The sequence below is a fragment of the Thermobia domestica genome, chromosome 14 (genome assembly GCF_964235325.1).
Source record: "Thermobia domestica chromosome 14, izTheDome1.hap1.1, whole genome shotgun sequence".
Classification (NCBI taxonomy): domain Eukaryota; kingdom Metazoa; phylum Arthropoda; class Insecta; order Zygentoma; family Lepismatidae; genus Thermobia; species Thermobia domestica.
Genome location: NC_137467.1, coordinates 171953966 through 171979819, shown reverse-complemented (window position 1 = coordinate 171979819; position 25854 = coordinate 171953966). Strand labels below are relative to the sequence as shown.

Genomic DNA, 25854 nt, shown 5'->3' with positions numbered 1-25854 from the left:
CACTCATCTAGGCGGCGTTGGAAGCTTTCCATAACTCGGCGTAACGTATTCTCTGGGACATTGCCGACGGCAGTTCTGATGCGATCCTTCAGCTCAGGAATGGTGGCACAATGTGTTCGGAACACTTCTTGTTTCAGGTAGCCCCAAAGGAAAAAGTCTGCACATGAAAGATCAGGTGAGCGAGGCGGCCAGGAAATGTCACCAAAACGGGAAATTACTCCACCTGGAAATGTCTGTCGCAAGAAATCCATGCAAATTCTAGCTGTATGCAAGGTCGCTCCGTCTTGTTGAAACCATAATTGTTGCACATCCACATCGACTATACCTAATTGGGGAGGAACGAAGTCTTGCAGCATCTTTAGGTAGCGTTCACTGGTGACAGTTACAGCCACACCGCTGTCATCTTCAAAGAAGTAAGGGCCAATAATCCCAAAGGAAGCAATCCACACCACACTGTGACACGAGAACTGTGCAAGGGCTTGATGTGCAGTTCATGCGGGTTTACATCACTCCAGTAACCCATTTTCTGTTTATTCACTGAACACACAACTCGAAATGAGCTTCATCTGACATCAGGATGGTGTGAAACATTTGTGGATTTTGGCGAAGGAGATCGCGCATGGTTAAGCAGAATGTTTCTCGTGAAACCCAATCGCGAGGCCTAATTTCCTGAACATTCTGCAGCTTATATGGGTGAAATTGGAGATCTTCGTGCAATATTCTCCTGAATGAGCGATCGGACATATGTACAGTTTGCGAATGACGACGAGCAGATCTTTTTGGGCTACGCAATATTGCAGCACGAACATTTTCCACGGCTTCTGGTGTACGCACAGTTCTTTCACTTCTTCCCGGTTTGCCATTACAAACAGAACCTGTTGTTCGAAATGCACGTATACACCTCACAATACTCCGTCCATCTGGAACTTTCCCATGACGTCCCAAGTTGAAATGTTGCCGAAATAGACGCTGGGTAGCAATAACAGAGTCGTTATTCTTGAAATAACTTTCAACAGCAAAGGCACGATGTTGTGCACTCCACCGCTCCATATCACTGTCACACTCGAAATGGCAGTTCATTAGTACACGCATGCGGCACGAATTGGCGCGCATTCATGCAGTACGTCATTGTACTACGCAAGTCAAATTACGCTATGAACGCTGCCGCACCCTGTATAAAGTTTGACAAAAGCTTTGTAAATGATTAGAACTGATGAAGATCTGTCTTTGTACATATTTTGATGGTTCTAGCTGACTTCTATGTGAAAAGCTGGAAATAGACGCATATCCATTCTCTTTATATTTAATAATAATCTATATATTGTGTAAAATAGTAGAAGTGGGTGACCTATCATCGCCCGGGCCGTATTGGGAGAAATGTGAATTTTAGAGAGAATAGTCCTTTTCTCAGGGTTCTCTCCTTTCCTTCCACATTTTCACTCCAATTCCATCATCATTTATTTGCATTAATCATCTGTCTCCCTTAGCCTAAAGGACATGATTGTTGGACGTTAAACTGAAAGATATCATTCCATTGTATTATCAGAAACAAAATATCTCACAATCTTCCTTCAAGAATCAGTGCCGATTTTCAAATTACCTGTCATCAAAATATATCATTCGATTATCAGCTTGCTCAATAAATTTGATGCATTCGTTAACAGTATTCATATATTGTTTTGTATCAAGCACCACCATTTTCTACAGGAATGAAAACTGCTGTGAACTTGCAAGGGGGTGCGTCGAAGCACCCGAACTCAGCCTCTCGAGTTATGGGGTGGTTGTAGGCTTGTTTAGCTCTGTGGAAGATCTATGCAACACAAATTCTCAAATATCCCGCAAGTGACCCACAGATATCCCACAGAATGACCATGACCCGTAGTTTGTCTTGTGTATTCGAAACATTCCTTTCGAATGCTTACATTAGGATACTTTGTTATACAGGGCGGACCATAAGTCATTTGCCAGAATTGTTTTTGTAATGAATTCTTTACCAAGTACGAAACTATGTAGTTGATTCAAGTTGTATCATAATATTAAGTAAAATCAAATGTACAAAATGTCTTCCATCATTTTCAATGCACACATTACTTCTTGGAATCACAGAAGAATATATGATGTCACTGATATTGTTGAATGATAATTTATTAAATTCAGAAGTAACCTTCCCTTTTAAATGTTCTGGATCCGTAATTATTTCAGAAATAGCTTTATCTTTACTGTCATTATTTCCAGGCAGGAAGTTCTTGAGCTGCGATCCGCTGAACTCCCATGTAACCACTATTTTTGAATTACGAACACAAGTTCATACTTTCATGATTTACTGTTTATTGTAAACTTACCTAATTATAAGTGTAGTAAGGTTTAAATCCTTTATAAAATCACTTCATGCAATGTATTATTCACGAACCACACCATGTCGTATTGTTTACTTTAATAAGTTTGTGGTACTGTAGTCAATTGAGAACTGAATATCTAATTGTCAAGCAACTTATGACCCACGTTGTATGAAAGTAAAAGACTTTCTAATAAAGTTGATCTTTTGTTTTATAGGTGACTAGGCCTGTTGAACATCAACAGAGACGAATGGTATCAGGTCTCCGACCGCCTTCAGTGAACGTCAATCAGAACAGGCCACAACCTGCAAGACCTACGAGCAGTATTCCACGGCCCCAGTCCAGGATCCCGATACAGTCACGGATCCCAGCTCCAAGAGCAAGGTATTCCCATAGCCATATATTGCACCTTCCTTTCTTAGTCATGATGTAATATGCAGGACTACTTTTCTTTATTTGTAATTCGTTTCCTTGGAATCTGTCTTGTTCGCTATAAGATGTCAGCTATATATATATATCTGAAGAATATTGATGTATGCAAATTAATATTCGTGATTATGTAACGATATCTTAATTTTCACCGGACAAGAAGCTCTGTAATTACGCACGTGCCTGAAAAAAAGTGTTTGTAGCGTTTATATTAATTAAATCTATGTTGTAGGTAAATATTGTTAGACTTCGCAATAAACCATAATAAAATAATTTCAAGCAAACTTGTAAGGAGGATGGATTTCTTGTAGATACTGTAGTTGTAGATACTGTACTGTGTTTTACTCCTGACTCTAATTTGATCAAGAAGAAAAAAAACTGACATAGCTAGTTGACATATGTCTAGGGCAGAGTAGAGCTAAGCAAACTATTTGCGAGTAATAAATTAATTTTCCTTTTTCTTCTTCATTTGTTCCGAAGATTCTGTGCATATAATTTTGACTAATATTTCAGGAAAAGCTCTTGAATTTTATTTTTTACTTATTTATATTACGTTCCTTTAACTGAATAAAAAAAATCTAAACATAATTATTTATAGAACGTAGGGAATTTATTTAAAATAACGTCACTTACTTCCATGTGCCTTGAAGTATCCAAGTACCTAATAGGTTCTAAATATGTATTAAAAAAAATCCTTCACCAGATTAATCAAACATGTGATGGAAAAACTGGCATATTATTAATGTATCGACTTCTTTGGATAGAGATCACGAATTTCCTAAATAAAGATCAGGATTAAGTCAATTTTTGTCTACATTTATTATTATTATTATTATTATTATTATTATTATTATTATTATTATTATTATTATTATTATTATTATTATTATTATTATTATTATTATTATTAAAATTTCGTTGTTCATGAAATCTCCAGATTTCAGAAAATTTTACCAACGAAAATAAATATATGGGTGAAGGTTGCAACGTTGATTCACATACAAATGAAAAGATGGCTTATTAAGCGGAAATATTACTTCCTTTTTTTTAACTTTGCACAGGATCTTTATATAAGTATAAAAGAGACTGAAATTCACTAAGGATTTACAACAAAATAATTAATTAGTGCGTGAGTATATAATACGTATCTGCATCTATTATACCATTGCGTATTTATTTTTACCAGTTTCTTCGAACAGTAGATTTTGCCACGACACAAAATAATAGTACGCGCAATGTTTCTGCTTCATTAATATTTGCTCGTATCAAATTGATATTGTAATAAATATGTGTAACTTTTCCGTTATACAAGATCCATTCGATAAATAACAGGAAAAGTTGTTTAAAAACTGTCAACAACGTTTGTACTACTTTGTTATTTTTTGGTGGTGTTTTAGAACTATTATCAGATGGGCTGGCGAACAGGATACTGGGACAGTGAAACAAGATGGCGGCACCCTTGCAGGTTTGCACCAACGTGGACCAGCGGAGTGTCATTACATTTCTGTTAGCAGAAGGGTTCAAACCAATCTTGAACATCAGTACGTCCTGAACAATATGGCGGGCTGATCCGACACTAATGTTCATCTTTGCTACAATATCACTCACCATAATACGCCTATTTTCCCGTATCAACTCACCAACTCTCGCAATGTTGTTCTCCGTGGCTGCACAAACAGCGTCCTGGGCGTGGTGAATTCTTCAATACTTGCTACGAGGGCGGGATGAAAAGTTCTCGGCCTGACAATGAAAGTCTACACATTTCAGTTCAAAAATGATTTTATTTTTTGACATAATTTCCCTTAACTTCATTACACTTGGTCCAGCCTTTCTCCATCTGTATTCCTTCCCGGAAGTGAGAGTCTGGAAGTTTGTGAAAATAGTCATCCACGACCCTCTCAACTTGTTCATTCCATGTGAAGCGTCCCTCAGAAAGAAATTTCTTCAAGTTTGGGATCAGATAGAAGTCCGATGGTGCCAAATCATGAAAATATGAGGGATGGCCGAGCAAATCGTACCCCAAATCCCGCAGTTTTCCCATCGGCAACACACCCTTGTGCACAGGTGTGTTATGCTGGTGAATGATGATTTTCTTCTTCAAGCCAGGCCTCTTCTTGCGAATTTTGGCATCCAGCTGGTCAAGAAGGTTGGAGTAATATTCGCGGGTAATTATTCTCCCTTCTGCAAGGTAATCTATTAACAAGATCCCTTTCACATCCCAAACCACACTGGCCATGACCTTTCCGGCCGATACGATCGTCTTCGCTTTCTTCGGCGCTACATCACCGGCTTCCACCCACTGCTTGGACTGCTGTTTCATTTCTGGAGTATAGTGGTGAACCCTTGTCTCATCCATTGTCACAAATCGCCGCACAAAATCGTTCGGATCCCTTTTGAATCGGTCCAAAGATCGTTGCGAAAATCGTTTTCACATATGCTTTTGGTCGACACCCAGCAAATGCGGCACCCATCTTGCGCAGAGCTTCCGCATCCCTAGTTCTTTGTGCAAGATGTTTCGCACCCGTTCCTCCGATATCCCCACACTCGCAGCTATCTCTGTCATCTTCACTTGCCTGTCGTCCAACACGATATCATGCGCTTTTTCGATTGTTTTCGGTGTGGTTGCGGTTTTCGGCCTTCCTTCACGTGGATCATCTTCGAAGGATGTGCGACCACGTTTAAATTTAGCTGCCCACTTTTTAACGGTTGACATGGAAGGAGCAGTCCCCCCGTAAACTTTTGTCAACTTCGGACGAATTTCCGTAGGGGTTAATTCATCCAAAACGAAAAATTTGATTACAGCACGATATTTAAGTTTATGCATTTTCACAACTAACAAGCAAGACGTGTAACTGCAACAATTCCTGCACACAAACTACTTGAGAGAACAAGTTAACACTTGTTATACGAACAACTGAAAAGAGTCCCCAGGCAAGAACAATAAAATTTTGCTGATTGGAGTGCCATCTCTGGGTCAAGCGGAGAACTTTTCACCCCGCCCTTGTACACCCGTTTGAATTTATCTTTCCACTCGTACACTTGTGTTCAACTCAAACAACTTCCACCATATGACACTGCAATCTGACGGTGAATTTCCATTGGATTCAACTCTTCAGCTGACAGAAATGTAATGACCCCCCCCCCAAAAAAAGTCGAAATTTTGTATTTTTTTTAATACAACTTTTCCGGTTATTTATTGAATGGATCTTTGGTTAGAAGTTATTAAATATTTGGGTACTTCAAGGAACATGGAGTTGAAGAAAGTTAATTTAAAATCTGAATGCATTGACTAGGTAATAATTATAACTTCTTGCTATCAGTTTCAGCAGTTACGCCATGTTATGCGAAAACGAACTAAGTGCTATTTTAATAATTTTAGGAAAACTGAATATAAAGTTTGATGTCGAACAGTAGTGTAGGTATCAGATAAAGTGAAATGATCTCTCTTTCGCTCATTTCCTTTTTCATAACGTTTCGAATGCGCATCAAGAAACAAACTGTCACATTTACCTGGATTTTCTAATTTTGGTGCGTAGTTCGTTTTTGCATAACATGGTACAATTGAACACTGCCTTCCTGAGACACGTTATCACTGCATTATTAATATACAAGGTGTGGTCAAAAGAATATGGTGAATAGTTGCACAGTGCCATCTATTGATCGATGTTGTATTCCTTTCAACTAGGAAGCCCGGTAGCCTAAACTTTTGGTACAGTCAATGTTGAGTTTGAACGAAAATGAAATCTTTGAGTTTTACGTCCCACGGTTATGCCGGTTAGGCTAAAGGAGGTGGTGATTATGAGAAATGAATGAAATAGTGGAATGAAGAAAGTGGGAGGAAACGGGAGAACCCCGAGAAAACCCACGCACACGTTGTTTGTTTGAGTTTGAACGAGTTGTGATATATTAGTTGGCTTCCAGAGGCAGAAGAGTGAGGACGTGTTAAGAATGTCTGTAACGCGTCAACGTTAAGTTTTGTTCTAAACTGCAAAAAAAGTGTCAAAAATCTCACGAAATGTCAAAATCAGTGTATTGCGATGAAGCGGTGGGATTGAGGACCGTTTACAAGTGATATGAGGGATTTAAAAGTGGCAAAGAGTCGATTGAAAACGAGCAACAATCGAGATGTCCTTTGACATCAAAAGCAGATAGAAACGTGCAAAAAGTAGCACTTGTTCAAACAGACGAATCACTATTCGAGAGTTTTCCTAAATATTAAACATCTCGTATGGGTCCATGAAAAGCATTTTAACCACCGATTAATTGGTCAAATGGCTTCCTTCTTCACCACGAAAACGTGCCGTGCCACACCTTGCTTTTGATCCGCGAGTTCTTGGCCAACAAAAACATTCGTGTCTGTACATTTGCTGTGCTTTTCAGATTTAGCACCATGCGATTTTTGGCTCCCTCAAAAATTAAAACCGCGCTTAAAGGAAAACGTTTTGACCCCATTCTTGATACTGAGAGAGCCACGACAAAGCAGCTGAACGTCTTACCAAAAGAAACTTCTCAGAAATACTTCCAGTTATGAGTTTAACGTTGGGATAAGTGCATTGGTAGCCAAGAACAGTACTTTGAAGAGTAACTCAGATTTCATATAAGCTTAAATTATTCACCATATTTTTTTAATCATACCTCGTACAACTAGTGTATTGATCAGTTCGTCATTTATTCACAGTTAAGAATGTGTTTGTTCTAATATAATTATTCGTTTAGAATGTGGTTAAAAGTTAATAATTTATTGCCTTTGTTTGATTCTATGCGTTTCAGAAGCGCGGCATACAGTAGTAGTAGTAGCAGCAGCAGTACTCATTCTGTGGCCAAAGCCGATTGGATGGACGGATGTTATTGAGTGCCATTGCACCCTCAACCACAGTGCCTGTTGTTTCTCATTCAGTGATTTTTTTTTTTTTTAAAGTTAAGTTCTCAGGCCAACAGAAACTGTTATTGTACAGAAATAAACAATAATAATAATAACAAAAATGAATTGCTTTAGATAATAACTAGTTGTACTGTAGATAATAATAACATTCTATCTTCTCTGGACAATATTCTGTAATATAGTTGTAACATAAATAAAACCGCGGGACTGCTGCTCTACTGTCTATCGCCAGGAACTAAACAAAAAGCAAGATCAATCTGAGAGCTGTGAAAATTTCGTTCTTTTGTACAAACTGAGAGAAAGAAAGAAAAATACGGGGAATTTTTTATATTCTGAATATCCTCAGTTGTTTAAGTTATAATTCCTTTGTTGTTGAGGTATAAGGATTACTTAATGCTTTTGTACATGGGGGACTACAAATACTGTTGTACTGATTGGAAGGTGATAAGATATTATTTTTTTTTCTTTGTAAAATGTGATAGAAAAAATTATCACATTTTGATTGAATTAAGAACTTTAATTTTAGGTACGATATTTATTTTGTGTGGAGTTAATTATTGCGTAACTATTGTTTGTGGTTGATTTAAGATCAGCCACCCGGTGCTTGAATCTTGTATTTTTTACAAATATATTTCAAGTACATACAAGTGTATAATTTGTGTTTTTATTTTTTTCTTCATAACCAGTTTATTATCTCTTAAATGTATATCTTTGTTCGGAAACAAACTGACTATCCTACCCCTATTCGCTTAATGGCTACGTTAATTATATTAGTCATCATCATCATCATAGGTATTCTGCCATAATTGGCAGGTCACTTGCTGTAGCTGAAAAGCTTCCATGCTCCACGATTTTTCTGTTTTGGTATCGTCCATTAATTGTAGTCTTCTTCGCCCCTCTCTCTTTTTCCTGCCACCGTACTCTCTAGCACGTCCCTCAAGATATTGTTCCTTCTTAACCAATGTCCCAACCAGTTTCTCTCCCTTTTCTTAATAATATCTAAAAATTGTTCTTTCCTCCCCCACAATTACTAACACACACTCATTCGTTTTCAGCTAGACCCAACTAATTCTCTCCATTCTTTTCCACACCGACATTTCGAAAGCTTCAAGTCGTTTTTCATCATTTTTACGTAATGTCCATTTTTCTGACCCATATAGTACAATACTCCACACGAAGCATTTTATGAGTCTTTTTCTCAACACGCTTCTTTTTCAAGGCCCCGCAAAATAGCATTTTCTTTCTCCTAAAGGCTTCTTTCGCCATTCCTATCCTTGCTTTTATTTCATGTTCACATTTCATACCATTACTAGTAATACAGGGTGTCTATTGGTCACGAAATCAAAAAAATGGTCATGAAAGTCACGAAATTTAGCTTTTGGGTCACGATTTTTTTTAACTGTTCAAATGTAAGTACAGATTGGAAAATTTTGTTCTATAAAACGTCAAAGTTCACCACCAAAAATGTCTATGGTCGGCTTTAGACGCTACCAACTCGCAAGCAAAGTACGTTTTAATCGCACGGATGAAAATTCGGCCTAATTCGCACCCAAATTCGCTCTTGAAAATATTAGGAAATTTTATGATTTGGTAAAGAAAAGGTCACGAAAAAGTCACGAAATTTCATTTTGGAATTTTAGTAGACACCCTGTAATACTACCCAGGTATCGAAAGCTAGTCGCCTGTTCTATTCTCTCCCCTCCTACTTCTATATTTGACACAGACCCCTTCGTTTCAATCACCATGGCTTTTGTCTTTCTAACGTTTATTTTCATCTCATATTCTTCACAGCCTTTCTCAAGTTTTCTAACATTTTATTGATTTTCTCTTCAGGTTCTGCAACAAGCGCCATATCATCTGTATTCACCCAATCATTCTACCTCCTACTGAAATGTTATCTTCATTTTGTAGACTCTTTTTCACCATCTCTTCTAGATAAATATTAAGTAATGTAATTGAGAGACAGCATCCCCGCCGAACTTCCCTTCCAATTGCACTCTCCTCTGTCATTTCCTCCTCTATTCTAACACGTACTTGTTGGTTCATGTATAAGTTTCTTATGAGTCTTCGATCTTTCCATTCCAACCCAACCATCTTTAGAACTTCCAACAATTCCAGATTCACGCTGTCAAAAGCCTTTTCTAGATCAGTAAATACCACATACACCTTTCTCTATAAACGTTTAACCGATCATCCTCAACAATCGAATACCTTAGTAAAGCGTGCTAGAACTTGGCTATGGACTAGGCTGCCAGATTTCCTGGTGCCACCCGAAGTACCTGGGTTCGAAATGCATTCTAAATGTCTGCGGGTGAAGTAAAGGTAGGGATTAATATTAAAGTACATATTAATTAATTGTCTGTGCTATTTATGCTTCTAATGTATATTGTAGTTGTTGTTATTTAAAAAGGATGTTATTGTTGAAATTTTTAATGTAACACAAGGTTAGGTATAAATTATGTTCATTGTTACGCCCGTATTGTTGCGCGGCATCAGCACATTACATTTAATTATTTTATCAAGGCGGAGATGGAACTTAATTCTACTGAAATTAACTATATAATGAGCTTTCTGTTTTGAAATCTATATTATCAAGACTTGACAGGAAGGATATACATCAAACTTATTCTAAATAATGCAATATATTTTGACTTTACCAGTTAGTAACAAGATCTCAATAAGTGTTTTCAGAGGATTATAACTTCACTTTACAAGTTAGATCCGGCCACATTGCCTTCACTCAGCGTTGAATTGTTTAAAATTATTTCGCAGTTTCATTTCTTAAACTAAAAATAAGTGCTTTAGTTTGATTAGAAGAAAAGTTAAAGACAAACTATACAGAGTCAAAATAAGTGGTTTAGCGACATGAGATCTAATATTCACATTAATGTTTGAGGAGTGTAAATCTGCCTGTGAAAACAGTGTTCATGTTTCGTGGTGAAAAACTGAATTCAGCAGCAACCACGTTAGAGCAATAAATTGAAATATTGTGGTATTTTATATTAGAACAATAGTTTGTTCATACAAACAGTGAATAATCAGAAGTGATCATAAATCGAATTTAAGTCTACGGAATAGTTGGTGCAAATGTTGTTTATATATATATATATATATATATATATATATATATATATATATAAACTAAAACTACAGTAGGAGTAAAGGTAAGGATTCAGTGACACAGTAATAAAAGTGGTGCTAAGTACGTTCCCAGTGAGGAAATAAATATACAGTTAAAGTAACAAACACGGAGGTGTAAGGTAAGTCACTTTTCTTATGTCCAACGAATGTTTACTGTAATGAAAGCTGTATGATCAGTAGTAGAAAAATGCCAGTTCTGCGCCACTGACCCTCTACCCACTTTCTCGGTCCCGCCTGAAGCAGACAACGAGTTTCCCAGTGCCGCCTGACACACTATGCCGGAAGACACAGGGAGGATACGAGAAATCGAGCATCGTGAACTGTCAACCCACGGTCTTTTACGACCTCCATTTTAGGGGTGAATTTGTTCCCTTTTATGAGCACTTTTTAGGGGGTGTATTCGTTCCCTTTTATGACCTCCATTTTTTAGGGGTGAACTCGTTCCCTTTTATGAGCATATTTTGCAACCCTTATTTTAACATAGCAGAAATTACGAACACACAACAGAACAGATAATACATAAGACTCGTTCCCTTTTATGAACACTCTTTCAGGGGTGTACTCGTTCTCTTTTATGAGCATATTTTCCAACCCCTATGAACATACAACAGAACATCAGACTACGTAACATAACGAACATACAGCAGAGCAGATTGAACTCGTTCCCTTTTATGAGCACTCTTTCAGGGGTGAACTCGTTCCCTTTTATAAGCATATTTTTCAACCCCTATTTGAACATAGCAGAAATCACAGCTAATAAAAGAGCATGGCATATTTTCCAACCCTTATTTTAACATAGCAGAAATTACACTGAGACTATGAACACACAGCAGAACAGATAATACATAGCACAGCTAATAAAAGAACATGGCATATTTTTCAACCCTTATTTGAACATAGCAGAACTTACACTGAGACTATGAACATACAGCAGAACAGATAATACATAAGAATACGTAACACAACAAGGGTGTATTCATTCTCTTTTATGACCACTTTTTAAGGGGTGAACTCGTTCCCTTTTCCAACCCCTATTTTAACATAGCAGAAATTACACTGAGATTATGAACATACAGCAGAACAGATAATACATAAGAATACGTAACACACAAGGGTGTATTCATTCCCTTTTATGAGCATATTTTTCAACCCTTATTTTAACATAGCAGAAATTACACTGAGACTATGAACACACAGCAGAGCTAATAAAAGAACATGGCTTATTTTCCAACCCCTATTTTAACATAGCAGAAATTACACTGAGATTATGAACACACAACATCCATCCAATTTAGAGGTGTATTCATTCCCTTTTATGATTACTTTTCCAACCACTATTTCACCATAGCATTTTTTTTTTCAACCCCTATTTTAAGACAATGAATACCTATGTAACATAGCGATTCGATACGCTCTTTGAACCGATTTGGATGAAACTCGGCATATGGGGGTTTTCGACCATGCTGAGTACGAATATCATACATTTAGCAGTAGGTCATCAGGTACTACATGTCCCAAAATTAGTGGTCATCGAGGTCAAAGGTCAAAACTCGAAAACGAAGCAACGTATTGAGGTGGTGTTTCCACATTTAGTAATAGGTCATCAACTAGTGCAAGTTCCAAAATAGTGACCATCGAGGTCAAAGGTCAAAACTCGAAAACGAAGCAACGTTTTGAGGTGGTGTTTCCACATTTAGCAATAGGTCATCAGGTACTACATGTCCCAAAATTAGTGGCCATCGAGGTCAAAGGTCAAAACTCGAAAACGGAGCCACGTATTGAGGTGCTGTTTCCACATTGAGTAATAGGTCATCAGGTACCACAAGTTCCAAAATAGTGGCCATCGAGGTCAAAGGTCAACATACTTAAAACCTAATATCTCGAAAACGGAGCCACATACTCAGGTGTTGTTTCCACATTGAGTAATAGGTCATCAGGTACCACAAGTTCCAAAATAGTGGCCATCGAGGTCAAAGGTCAACATAGTTATAACCAAATAACTCTTAAATGGATCCACATATTGAGGTGGTGTTTCCAAATCTAGTAACTGGTCATGAACTACTACAAGTTGCAAAATAATGATCATCGAGGTCAAAGGTCAAAATACTTAAAAACTAATGACTCGAAAACTGAGCAAAATATTGAGGTGCTGTTTCCACATTTAGTTATCGGTCACCAAAGACCACATGTCTCAAAAGTGTCAACCATCGAGGTCAAACTCGTAAACGTAGCCAGCAAGAGATTTCTGTGACCTATTCAATTTTTTTGTTCCAAGCAGAAAAAGTGAAGAATGAATAAATTTTAGTGACTTATTTGCTATTGTACTAACGAGAAAAAAATCAAAACACCATTTTTAACTAGCTCAGAATTTTTGTACATTTTTGGGTTATTCAAAATAAACGAAAAAATAATTTGGATGGACTAACGAAAAAGAAAGCAAAGATATGTCATTTTAGCTAGCTGAGAATTTAAAGAAACAAAGGGAACCTACTCAATTTTCTATCAACGAGAAATGCCATTTCAAGTACCTCAGAATTTATGTCTTGTACTAATTAAATAAACGAAGGAATATTGTACCAATGAAAAATGCCATTTTTTCTAGACCATGTTCTAATATTTAAACAAACGAAGGGGTGAATTTGAGTGACCTATTCAATTTTGCACTAATGAGAAATAACGGCGTATTTTAAATCATTTTGTACTATTTAAATAAACAAACGATCGGATAAATTTAACCCGCTCAGAAGTGTACTATTTAAACAAACGAAGGTCTCTTGAGTGAGATTTCCAATTTTGTAGCAAGAAGGACTATTTTTCTAACTAACTCAGAATTTCATTTCATTTTTGTAATACTCAAATTTGGATGGAGTGTTTAGTTTTGTACGAACCAGAAAAATTTGATTGGATTATTTCCTTAGGTACCAACTGGAAAAAGTGAAGGGCCATTATTCAAATAAACGAAGGAATAGAGTATTTAGTTTTGTACCAACTAGAAAAAAAAGAAGTGAAGATTAGGTGGACTATTTTCTTTTGTACCAACTGGAATGTTCTATTTTTGTACGAAGAAGAGCCATTTTAACAAGTTCATAATTTCGATGTTCTACTTTTTATACCAACGAGAAAAAATGAACTAGCTGAAAGAATAAATTTAAGTGACCTATTCAATTTTGTACCAATGAGAAATGGCTCAGCAAAAGGCGAAGAAGGACTATTTTATATAATTTTACTACTCAAATAAACAATGGAGTATTTAGTTTTGCACCATTTTGGAGTATTCAAATAAACAAAGGAATTATAATTTGTGTCAACTCTAAAATCAATTAAACGAAGTAATGCATTTGAAAAACCGAAGTTGAGTATTTTATATCATTTTAAACTAGTCTAATAAACGAAGGCATAAATATGAGTGAGCTATTTAATTTTGTAGCTGAGTATTTTCACGAAAGAACAAAATTGTACTAATCAGAAAAAGCGAAGAAGACCCATTTTAACTAACTGAGAATTTCTGTACCTTTTTGTACTATTTAAACAAACGATGGAGCAAATTTGAGTGACCTGTTTTTTGTACTAACCAGAAAAATCGAAGAAGGTACCTTTATACTAGCTCAATGAACGAAAGAACAAATTTGGGTGTTCTACTTTTTATACCATTTTGTACTACTCAAATAAACGAAAGAAAAAGCGAAAAAAGACCTTTTTAACTAGCGCAGAATTTCTGTAACGCAAAAATTAATTTGGATGGAGTAACAAGAAAGAAAGCAAAGATATGCCATATTAACTATTTAAATAAACGAAGGGATAAATTTAAGTGATCTATTCCATTTTGTACCAAGGAGAAATGCCATTTTTATCTAGCTTAGAATTTCTAGTGCATGTTGTAATATTTTAAACAAAACGAAGGGCTAAATTTGAGAAAGCGAACATGAACCATTGTACTCAAATTTGGATGGAGTATTTAGCTTTGTATGAACCAGAAAAAAAGTGAAGAAGGACCATTTTAACTAACTCAGATCTTTATACCATTTTGTACCAATCAGAAGGGTCATTTTAACTAGTCAAGCAGAAAAAAGGAAAGAATTAACACTTTGTACTAACCAGAAAAGGAGAAGAAGGATCAGCATTCTATACTTTTCGTGCCATTTATTGGGATGTTCTATTTCTTTCTTTCTTTTTTTTTTTTTTTTTTTTGCCAACGAGAACCATTTTTAACTGATTTAGAATTTTATACCTTTTTGAAAAATTTGTATCAAATCGAAAAAAGCAAGGAAATACCATTTTAAATAGCTTAGCATCTTATAGCTTTTTGTGTTTTTGGTCTACCCAATTTAAACAAACAAAGGAATAAATTTGTATGACCTATTCACTTTTATAGCAATCAGAAAAATGAAAGAATAAATTTGAATAATACAAAAATAATACAAAATGTAGCATCACAAAGGTATAACATTCTGAGCTTTTCTTCTGATTGTTACACAAATTAAATAGACCACCCGTAATACAAAATGGTATAAAAATACCTAGCTTGTTATAATGAACCTTCTTCCCTTTTTTTTCGTGCTTTTTCTGCTTGCTATAAAAGTGAATAGGTCAAACAAATTTGTTTTTCTATGGTTGGTACAGAAAGTAGACCTTCTCCGCTTTTTTAATTGCAAACAAAATTTATTCATTCTTCAATAGGTCAAGCACAAAAAGGTTAGTTACCATTGACCTTCTTTGCTTAAGCCACTCAAATTTATTCTTTCATTTTTCTGATTGCTATAAAAGTGAATAGGTCATACAAATTTATTCCTTTGTTTGTTTAAATTGGGTAGACCAAAAACACAAAAAGCTATAAGATGCTGAGCTATTTAAAATGGTATTTCCTTGCTTTTTTCGATTTGATACAAATTTTTCAAAAAGGTATAAAATTCTAAATCAGTTAAAAATGGTTCTCGTTGGCAAAAAAAAAAAAAAAAAAAAAAAGAAATAGAACACCCCAATAAATGGCACGAAAAGTATAGAATGCTGATCCTTCTCCTTTTCTGGTTAGTACAAAGTGTTAATTCTTTCCTTTTTTCTGCTTGACTAGTTAAAATGACCCTTCTGATTGGTACAAAATGGTATAAAGATCTGAGTTAGTTAAAATGGTCCTTCTTCACTTTTTTTCTGGTTCATACAAAGCTAAATACTCCATCCAAATTTGAGTAAAATGGTTCATGTTCGCTTTCTCAAATTTAGCCCTTCGTTTTGTTTAAAATATTACAACATGCACTAGAAATTCTAAGCTAGATAAAAATGGCATTTCTCCTTGGTACAAAATGGAATAGATCACTTAAATTTATCCCTTCGTTTATTTAAATAGTTAATATGGCATATCTTTGCTTTCTTTCTTGTTACTCCATCCAAATTAATTTTTGCGTTACAGAAATTCTGCGCTAGTTAAAAAGGTCTTTTTTCGCTTTTTCTTTCGTTTATTTGAGTAGTACAAAATGGTATAAAAAGTAGAACACCCAAATTTGTTCTTTCGTTCATTGAGCTAGTATAAAGGTACCTTCTTCGATTTTTCTGGTTAGTACAAAAAACAGGTCACTCAAATTTGCTCCATCGTTTGTTTAAATAGTACAAAAAGGTACAGAAATTCTCAGTTAGTTAAAATGGGTCTTCTTCGCTTTTTCTGATTAGTACAATTTTGTTCTTTCGTGAAAATACTCAGCTACAAAATTAAATAGCTCACTCATATTTATGCCTTCGTTTATTAGACTAGTTTAAAATGATATAAAATACTCAACTTCGGTTTTTCAAATGCATTACTTCGTTTAATTGATTTTAGAGTTGACACAAATTATAATTCCTTTGTTTATTTGAATACTCCAAAATGGTGCAAAACTAAATACTCCATTGTTTATTTGAGTAGTAAAATTATATAAAATAGTCCTTCTTCGCCTTTTGCTGAGCCATTTCTCATTGGTACAAAATTGAATAGGTCACTTAAATTTATTCTTTCAGCTAGTTCATTTTTTCTCGTTGGTATAAAAAGTAGAACATCGAAATTATGAACTTGTTAAAATGGCTCTTCTTCGTACAAAAATAGAACATTCCAGTTGGTACAAAAGAAAATAGTCCACCTAATCTTCACTTCTTTTTTTTCTAGTTGGTACAAAACTAAATACTCTATTCCTTCGTTTATTTGAATAATGGCCCTTCACTTTTTCCAGTTGGTACCTAAGGAAATAATCCAATCAAATTTTTCTGGTTCGTACAAAACTAAACACTCCATCCAAATTTGAGTATTACAAAAATGAAATGAAATTCTGAGTTAGAAAAATAGTCCTTCATGCTACAAAATTGGAAATCTCACTCAAGAGACCTTCGTTTGTTTAAATAGTACACTTCTGAGTGGGTTAAATTTATCCGATCGTTTGTTTATTTAAATAGTACAAAATGATTTAAAATACGCCGTTATTTCTCATTAGTGCAAAATTGAATAGGTCACTCAAATTCACCCCTTCGTTTGTTTAAATATTAGAACATGGTCTAGAAAAAATGTCATTTTTCATTGGTACAATATTCCTTCGTTTATTTAATTAGTACAAGACATAAATTCTGAGGTACTTGAAATGGCATTTCTCGTTGATAGAAAATTGAGTAGGTTCCCTTTGTTTCTTTAAATTCTCAGCTAGCTAAAATGACATATCTTTGCTTTCTTTTTCGTTAGTCCATCCAAATTATTTTTTCGTTTATTTTGAATAACCCAAAAATGTACAGAAATTCTGAGCTAGTTAAAAATGGTGTTGTTTTGATTTTTTTCTCGTTAGTACAATAGCAAATAAGTCACTAAAATTTATTCATTCTTCACTTTTTCTGCTTGGAACAAAAAAATTGAATAGGTCACAGAAATCTCTTGCTGGCTACGTTTACGAGTTTGACCTCGATGGTTGACACTTTTGAGACATGTGGTCTTTGGTGACCGATAACTAAATGTGGAAACAGCACCTCAATATTTTGCTCAGTTTTCGAGTCATTAGTTTTTAAGTATGTTGACCTTTGACCTCGATGATCATTATTTTGTAACTTGTAGTAGTTGGTGACCGATTACTAAATGTGGAAACACCACCTCAGTATGTGGCTCCGTTTTCGAGTTATTGGGTTTTAAGTATTTTGACCTTTGACCTCGATGATCATTATTTTGCAACTTGTAGTAGTTCATGACCAGTTACTAGATTTGGAAACACCACCTCAATATGTGGATCCATTTAAGAGTTATTTGGTTATAACTATGTTGACCTTTGACCTCGATGGCCACTATTTTGGAACTTGTGGTACCTGATGACCTATTACTCAATGTGAAAACACCACCTGAGTATGTGGCTCCGTTTTCGAGATATTAGGTTTTAAGTATGTTGACCTTTGACCTCGATGGCCACTATTTTGGAACTTGTGGTACCTGATGACCTATTACTCAATGTGGAAACACCACCTGAGTATGTGGCTCCGTTTTCGAGATATTAGGTTTTAAGTATGTTGACCTTTGACCTCGATGGCCACTATTTTGGAACTTGTGGTACCTGATGACCTATTACTCAATGTGGAAACAGCACCTCAATACGTGGCTCCGTTTTCGAGTTTTGACCTTTGACCTCGATGGCCACTAATTTTGGGACATGTAGTACCTGATGACCTATTGCTAAATGTGGAAACACCACCTCAATACGTTGCTTCGTTTTCGAGTTTTGACCTTTGACCTCGATGGTCACTATTTTGGAACTTGCACTAATTGATGACCTATTACTAAATGTGGAAACACCACCTCAATACGTTGCTTCGTTTTCGAGTTTTGACCTTTGACCTCGATGACCACTAATTTTGGGACATGTAGTACCTGATGACCTATTGCTAAATGTATGATATTCGTACTCAGCATGGTCGAAAACCCCCATATGCCGAGTTTCATCCAAATCGGTTCAAAGAGCGTATCGAATCGCTATGTTACATAGGTATTCATTGTCTTAAAATAGGGGTTGAAAAAAAAAATGCTATGGTGAAATAGTGGTTGAAAAAGTAATCATAAAAGGGAATGAATACACCCCTAAAATGGATGGATGTTGTGTGTTCATAATCTCAGTGTAATTTCTGCTATGTTAAAATAGGGGTTGGAAAATAAGCCATGTTCTTTTATTAGCTCTGCTGTGTGTTCATAGTCTCAGTGTAATTTCTGCTATGTTAAAATAAGGGTTGAAAAATATGCTCATAAAAGGGAATGAATACACCCTTGTGTGTTACGTATTCTTATGTATTATCTGTTCTGCTGTATGTTCATAATCTCAGTGTAATTTCTGCTATGTTAAAATAGGGGTTGGAAAAGGGAACGAGTTCACCCCTTAAAAAGTGGTCATAAAAGAGAATGAATACACCCTTGTTGTGTTACGTATTCTTATGTATTATCTGTTCTGCTGTGTGTTCATAGTCTCAGTGTAATTTCTGCTATGTTAAAATAAGGGTTGGAAAATATGCCATGCTCTTTTATTAGCTGTGATTTCTGCTATGTTCAAATAGGGGTTGAAAAATATGCTCATAAAAGGGAACGAGTTCACCCCTGAAAGAGTGCTCATAAAAGGGAACGAGTTCAATCTGCTCTGCTGTATGTTCGTTATGTTACGTAGTCTGATGTTCTGTTGTATGTTCATAGGGGTTGGAAAATATGCTCATAAAAGAGAACGAGTACACCCCTGAAAGAGTGTTCATAAAAGGGAACGAGTCTTATGTATTATCTGTTCTGTTGTGTGTTCGTAATTTCTGCTATGTTAAAATAAGGGTTGCAAAATATGCTTATAAAAGGGAACGAGTTCACCCCTAAAATGGAGGTCATAAAAGGGAACGAATACACCCCCTAAAAAGTGCTCATAAAAGGGAACAAATTCACCCCTAAAATGGAGGTCGTAAAAGACCGTGGGTTGACGGTTCACGGTGCTCGATTTCTCGTATCCTCCCTGTGTCTTCCGGCATAGTGTGTCAGGCGGCACTGGGAAACTCGTTGTCTGCTTCAGGCGGGACCGAGAAAGTGGGTAGAGGGTCAGTGGCGCAGAACTGGCATTTTTCTACTACTATGATCGGATGATGGAAACATAATGTGAACAGAATTTGAAAAATAAATCTTTAAAGTTCTACGTCACACGGTTATGCCGGCTAGGCTAATGGAGACGGTGATGATGAGAAATGAATGAAATGGTGGAATGAAGGAAGTGGGAGGAAACAGGAGAACCCGAGGAAACCCACGCACACGCTCACAAAGCTCACTTTGTGCGAACTGGGATGGTACCAAGGTTCTCATGCACCAGAGGTGAACGCTCTACCATTGAGCCACCGCGACCCCGTGAACAGAATTCGTGATGGCTAAAGCTGGTACTCAGATGAATATGAAAATGGGGTCAATTCTTGCAAAACGGTTAGCTGGAAAATTGAATTCATCTTGACGCAGAGAGGAGCTCCACAAAATATGAATAATAAGGTAAGCGTCTATAATCAGTAACGTTTTTGTGTTGATTTAGTTTGGTTAGTAGTTAAGTAACGGTGATAATAAATAAGATGCACAAATCTTCAGTTCCAAATTTACATAAACACCATTGGTCTTCAGCGTTACCTGCAGTTCAATCTTGCAAAGTACTTGAAGACGAGACACTAAATTAATGACAAAAAGAATACTTTTTCTACGTCCAAACTATGTTGCGCATAAATATGGCATACCTTACAGAAGAACTCTGACCTTCGATCTCGATCGATAGGTATAGTAAAAACGCTCAAACTGTCCCCAGGCGGCTACAAAGGAAGCGGAACACCATTGAAGGAAACCACGTGTTTCTTTGTTACATGGGAGGGATAATTCAACATGTCCTTCCAGTTGAGGGTGGTGTGCCAGTTGACCTGCTGAAAAAGAAAGCGATGTTGCAATTTTCACCCTCTTGCTTACTGATTCTTCAGTAGTCTTCGCAGAAAGACAGATTTATCTAGTTTTTTCGTTACTTTTGTTTTCATTGCATACTCCTCATCCTGCCTCCTTTAGCTTGAAGGGCATAATTGTGGGACGTTAAACTGAAATATTTAATTTAATTTGAATTCAATTTGGATATGTTGTAATCAAGAGAAAAAAGAAATCAATCATTAGTTTCATGATATGTGCTTATATTACTCTTAAATATAGCATGTTGTTAATATTATGTAACTTTCATAACGATAACGCTTGTACGAACCAAACATGTTAAGTGGTTCGCCCCTGTCTTCCCCCGCAAGGCAGTGCCGCAAAAGCTCGATGAGAAAAAAATACAATATTTCTTTGCCACTCCTAGAAATCCGTCCTTCACCGCCTCTGTCCATACTATTATACTGAATTCCTTTAATGATTGTATCCATCGATAATAAAAGTTGAGCGATGGCAACAACGTATTACTTCGACACCGAACACGTGCCGTTTATGGCTTATTTGGAGTGTTATTTATGGGCGGTTAGGGTAAATTTTCTGCTTGAGTTCAAAGGAAGCCTGTTGGGGACCAATAGAACGTCTCGACTATATCAGAGGTACAGTACTAAGAGAGATTGAAAAAAGCATTTTATTGTCAAGGATTCTGCATCACAACAATAGGCCCTATCTCCGTCCTTATCTATTTAAACCGATCACTAACTAACTAACTCTATGGCCTATGGAACCCGAAGGTTCAATGCCGCGTTCACAAAGGCTCTCCACTGACTTCTATCCTTAGCTAACTGCATCCAGTTTCTGCTTTGTATTCCAATCTCTGCGAGATCCATCTTAATATTGTCCTCCCATCTGCGCCTAGGTCTTCCTAATGGTCGTTTTCCAGTCAAGACTTTGAAAGCGTTTCTGCTTTCTTCCATTCTAGCTACATGACCTGCCCACCTAAGCCTCCTAGACTTGACGACCCTAACAATGTTGGGTAAACCGTTTAAATTATGTAGTTCCTCGTTATGAAGTTTCCCCCATTCCCGTTTCTCCTGGGTCCGAATATTCGTCTCAGGATCTTGTTCTCAAATACCTTCAGTCTATATTCTTCCCTCAGAGTAAGCAACCATGTTTCGCAACCATACAGAACAACAGGCATGATTATCGTTTTATATATTTTAAGCTTCAAATTCCTCGACAAAATTCGGACAAGAGATTTTGAACCGAATAGTAACACGAATTCCCTGCTTTTAGTTGACATTTAATTTCTTCGTGAATATGATTTTCGTCTGTTAATATTGATCCTAGACATTTGAAACTATCCTAAATATTTGAAACTATTAAATTTACATCATCAGCATATGCCATAACCTGGTGAATACAATTCAACTCTAGGCTCTGGTTGCTATCTTTGAGTTTCCTTATAGCGTATTCCAGAACGAAGTTAAATAATAATGGCGACAACGCATCTCCTTGTTTCAGGCCATTTTCGACGTGAAAGCTCGTGTACCCGAAAATTTTCCTACCTGAACTTTACTTTGGTATTCATTTAAACATATCTTAATTAATCTAATTAGCTTTCTTGGTATTCCAAGTTCTCTAAGAACGTTGTATAATGTTTCTCTCCTAACCGAGTCGTACTAAACCGATCACTTCGTTTCAATATTGTATGCGGAGGCACGGTAGCTCAGTGGTGGAGCGCTTACCTCTGATGCGGGGGGGTCCCTGATTCAAACACTGTTAGTAAGTTTGTGGAGCAAAAAATGGTTACTTATCAGCTTTTAAGATCTACATAATACGAAGCTACAAACGAAAACTCAGTTTGTATATTCCATGGAGACCAAAGTTATGGCCTGCTGAGCAATAGATAAAATTATCGAAACCAGTGTATGGCTTTTAGGGTCCCTGGTTCGATCCCAGCTCGCGCCAAGTGGTCTCTGTGGTGGACAAATACCGTATGTGTGAGTTCTCTCGGGTGCTCCCATTATTTTTCATTTCATCATTCGTTCATTATCATCATCAGTTTCTTTTAGCTTCAGTGTATAATCGTGAGACTTTACTCACTCAACGTAAGAAAGAAAAATATATGGGTTCTCATTAGACAAAGTGCCATTGAGAATTTCTCTTTCTCTAAGTAATGAGTTTTTCGCTCTTAAAGTAAGAATCTCAACTCGAGCATAAGATGTAGTGAAGTCAGCTGAAAGAGAAGTTCGATTACTAAATAAGCATACTGCAGGCTTTTTGACTTACATATGTAACAAAAATACACTGATAATGTTAAATATTGATGATAAATATTAAAAATCCTTAAATCGCTTCCTTTCTGAGGTACGATAGTTGGAATTGAGAGATGCTTAAAGTGTAACAGATTCCCAAGGTGTTCTCCAATTATGTAAGGTTGCCAGATTTCTAAAACCGAAAAGGATACTTGGACCCTTAACCATTAACGGTTCACTACCTTTTCTGTCTGCTTCCGGCACTGCTTGCAAAACAACAACATATCCACAGATTACTTCACCAGAGTTGTCACCAGGAGGCAATAGCTGCTCTACCATAGCGGAAAGTACGTACACAACGAACAATAATTGAAAATAATAGTCTTCAAACGCAATAGGCAAGATCAAAAAATGTGTAGCCAAATGGTAACGAAAACTCGTTAAGGCAGGGATGCAAATAAGCAACAGAATTTTAGTAGCCCAAGAAAAAACCACTAGCCCCCATCCCACGACAGAAATCATTTACTTACCTTCGCAATGATATTAAATACTCGCCCGCACCGATAAACCATTCGCTAGTGGTTATTTGCATCCCTGCGTTAAGGGTTAAACTACTAAAATGTTCTGCGATCGCCTATATTTAAGTTTGTGTACAGTGAGCCTATTGCAATTTATAAAAGAACTATTTTTTCTATTATCTTAAGAATAACAAAATCAATATAAACATTATCAAAATATTTGAGTTTAACGTCCCACGATTATACCCTTCAGGCTAAGGGAGACCATGATTAAAGCAAGTGAATGATGATGGAATGACAAAGTGGGAGGAAACGAGAGTACCCCGAGAAAATTCACCACAAACTAACTTGGCCGGGGATTGAACCAGGGACCCCACGCACCAGAGGTAAGCGCTTTACCACTAAACACCGCACAGTGGTCGGAAACTTAAAAAAACGGACAAAAATAGTTTATTCCCAAACAATGGAAGTTGACTGACGTCTGTCTATCGTTTTATACGTAATTGTCCTTTCTAAATCGATTGCAACTACTGCTAAAGTGATTCGAAAAACCTCTGCTGCAATACGTGTAGTTATATATACAGGGTGGTCCAAAAGTGGGGAAACCCCTGGCATAAATATCAAATACTGCAAAATATAACCAAAGGAACAATGTAGCGAAGCAGGGTGTCTACTAAAATTCCAAAATGAAATTTCGTGACCTTTTCTTTACCAAATCATAAAATTTCCTAATATTTTCAACTGCGAATTTGGGTGCGAATTAGGCCGAATTTTCATCCATGCGATACAAACGTTCTTTGCTTGCGATTTGGTAGCGTCTAAAGCCGAGCATAGACATTTTTGGTGCTGAATTTTGACGTTTTATAGAACAAAATTTTCCAATCTGTACTTACATTTGCAGTTTTAAAAAAAAGGACCCAAAAGCTAAATTTCGTGACTTTCGTGACCGATAGACACCCTGCGAAGTAATAAAGATGAGGAGAAATTGGGGGAGAGACAGAACAATGAAAGCAGCCATCTTGAAATTCACCATCGTGAATATCACATACAGTTTATAAATTGAAAATAGCATGTTGACGCCTTATGTGAATTGGACATTGCTAGCCAGTACAATGTTATGGCAGGTATTAATATGCATCCAAGAAGCGGTTATAGGTTCAGTGTGCTCACCCTCTAATTGTATGTGCAGCTAATAAAAAGACGGTGTAAAACAAATGTGTGTTTGGCCTTAGGATACAAAATTAAAGTTCACAGTTTTGCACTTGCACCATTTTCGAAGAATCACTAATATTTACTGGAAGGAAATTTAGTTAAACATTACGTTGTTTCGGTAAGATTAAAGTTTATCACAGCAATGTATATGAGGCTTTCACTACAACTTTTGATTCAGGGACGAAGGGTAATCCAAATTACTTTCAAGACAATATGCCTTTTCCCTTTGTAAGGTTCAGATAGCGGATCTCCATTGCGACCACAACAACATTATTCATCACGTATTTCTAGTTATATGAGGCTGAGTCCTCCTTGGCTTGCAGCTACTTCCAATGCTTAACCTTTGCACTACTCATGATCAACTCAATAAACCTTATTTTGCAAATAAGAAGGATGAGCTTTAGACTGTAGAGCTACTAACAACATATATGTAACTTTTTTTGTAAGACTAACAAAGCTATCTTATAAATAATATGACAATGCGTAACAAATCAAACTCTTCACTAAACACTTAGGGCTTTATGCAGAGTCGTTTTGAAGCGCGATTAGTGCCGTACTAAAGAGTTCGACTAACATAAGTCTCCGTCAGTAGTTCAGTATGACGCTAATCATACGTCGAAACGACTCAGCATAAGGCGAGTAATATTTGAGTCAAATGTATTATTCAACCGCTTTCATCGACCTCAGAAACGATATAAATGGTTAAAACGTATCATATTGTTTGGTTCATTTTTTTACTCATTTTTCGGCATTTTTATTTGTTCATGTTTACATGCATTTTATGGACAGCGAAAATATTCCTATGTTCTGAGACTCTGGCTTTGGAAGCAGGAGAGATATTTATAATCAAATATCAATACTGATTTCATAGGCGGCGAAGTTGACAAAATCGATTTTTGGCCGCTTTTTTACAGTTTCCGACCACTGTGCACCGTGTCTCCGACAAATATGTTTCAGATTCACCATCATTACCACTTCGTGCATAATTTGTACAAATTTGAAGTTATTTCCAGTATCTATTCACAGAGATTTTATTTTTGAAAATATTAATCTACTGCAGTATCAATTCTTTCACATTTAGCATTTCAGTTGGATATGGAGATAATGTAAGAGGCTATTGTTTTGTACTTTTTGTAGAAAATTTTATTAAAAATTAGCATTTTCTTTGTCTAATGCAAATTATTTAGCT

General features: G+C 36.3%; 1 protein-coding gene across 1 annotated transcript in view; it reads left to right on the top strand.

The window, feature by feature from the left end:
- Positions 1 to 7749, top strand: part of LOC145670470 (uncharacterized) — a 57592-nt gene extending 49843 nt beyond the window's left edge. The window contains exons 7-8 of the mRNA XM_081739183.1: positions 2554 to 2720; positions 7536 to 7749. Of these exons, the coding sequence (XP_081595309.1) occupies positions 2554 to 2720; positions 7536 to 7617 (249 nt within the window). The 3' untranslated portion in view covers positions 7618 to 7749. The remainder of the gene's footprint in view (positions 1 to 2553; positions 2721 to 7535) is intronic.
- The last annotated feature ends 18105 nt before the right edge of the window (positions 7750 to 25854 follow it).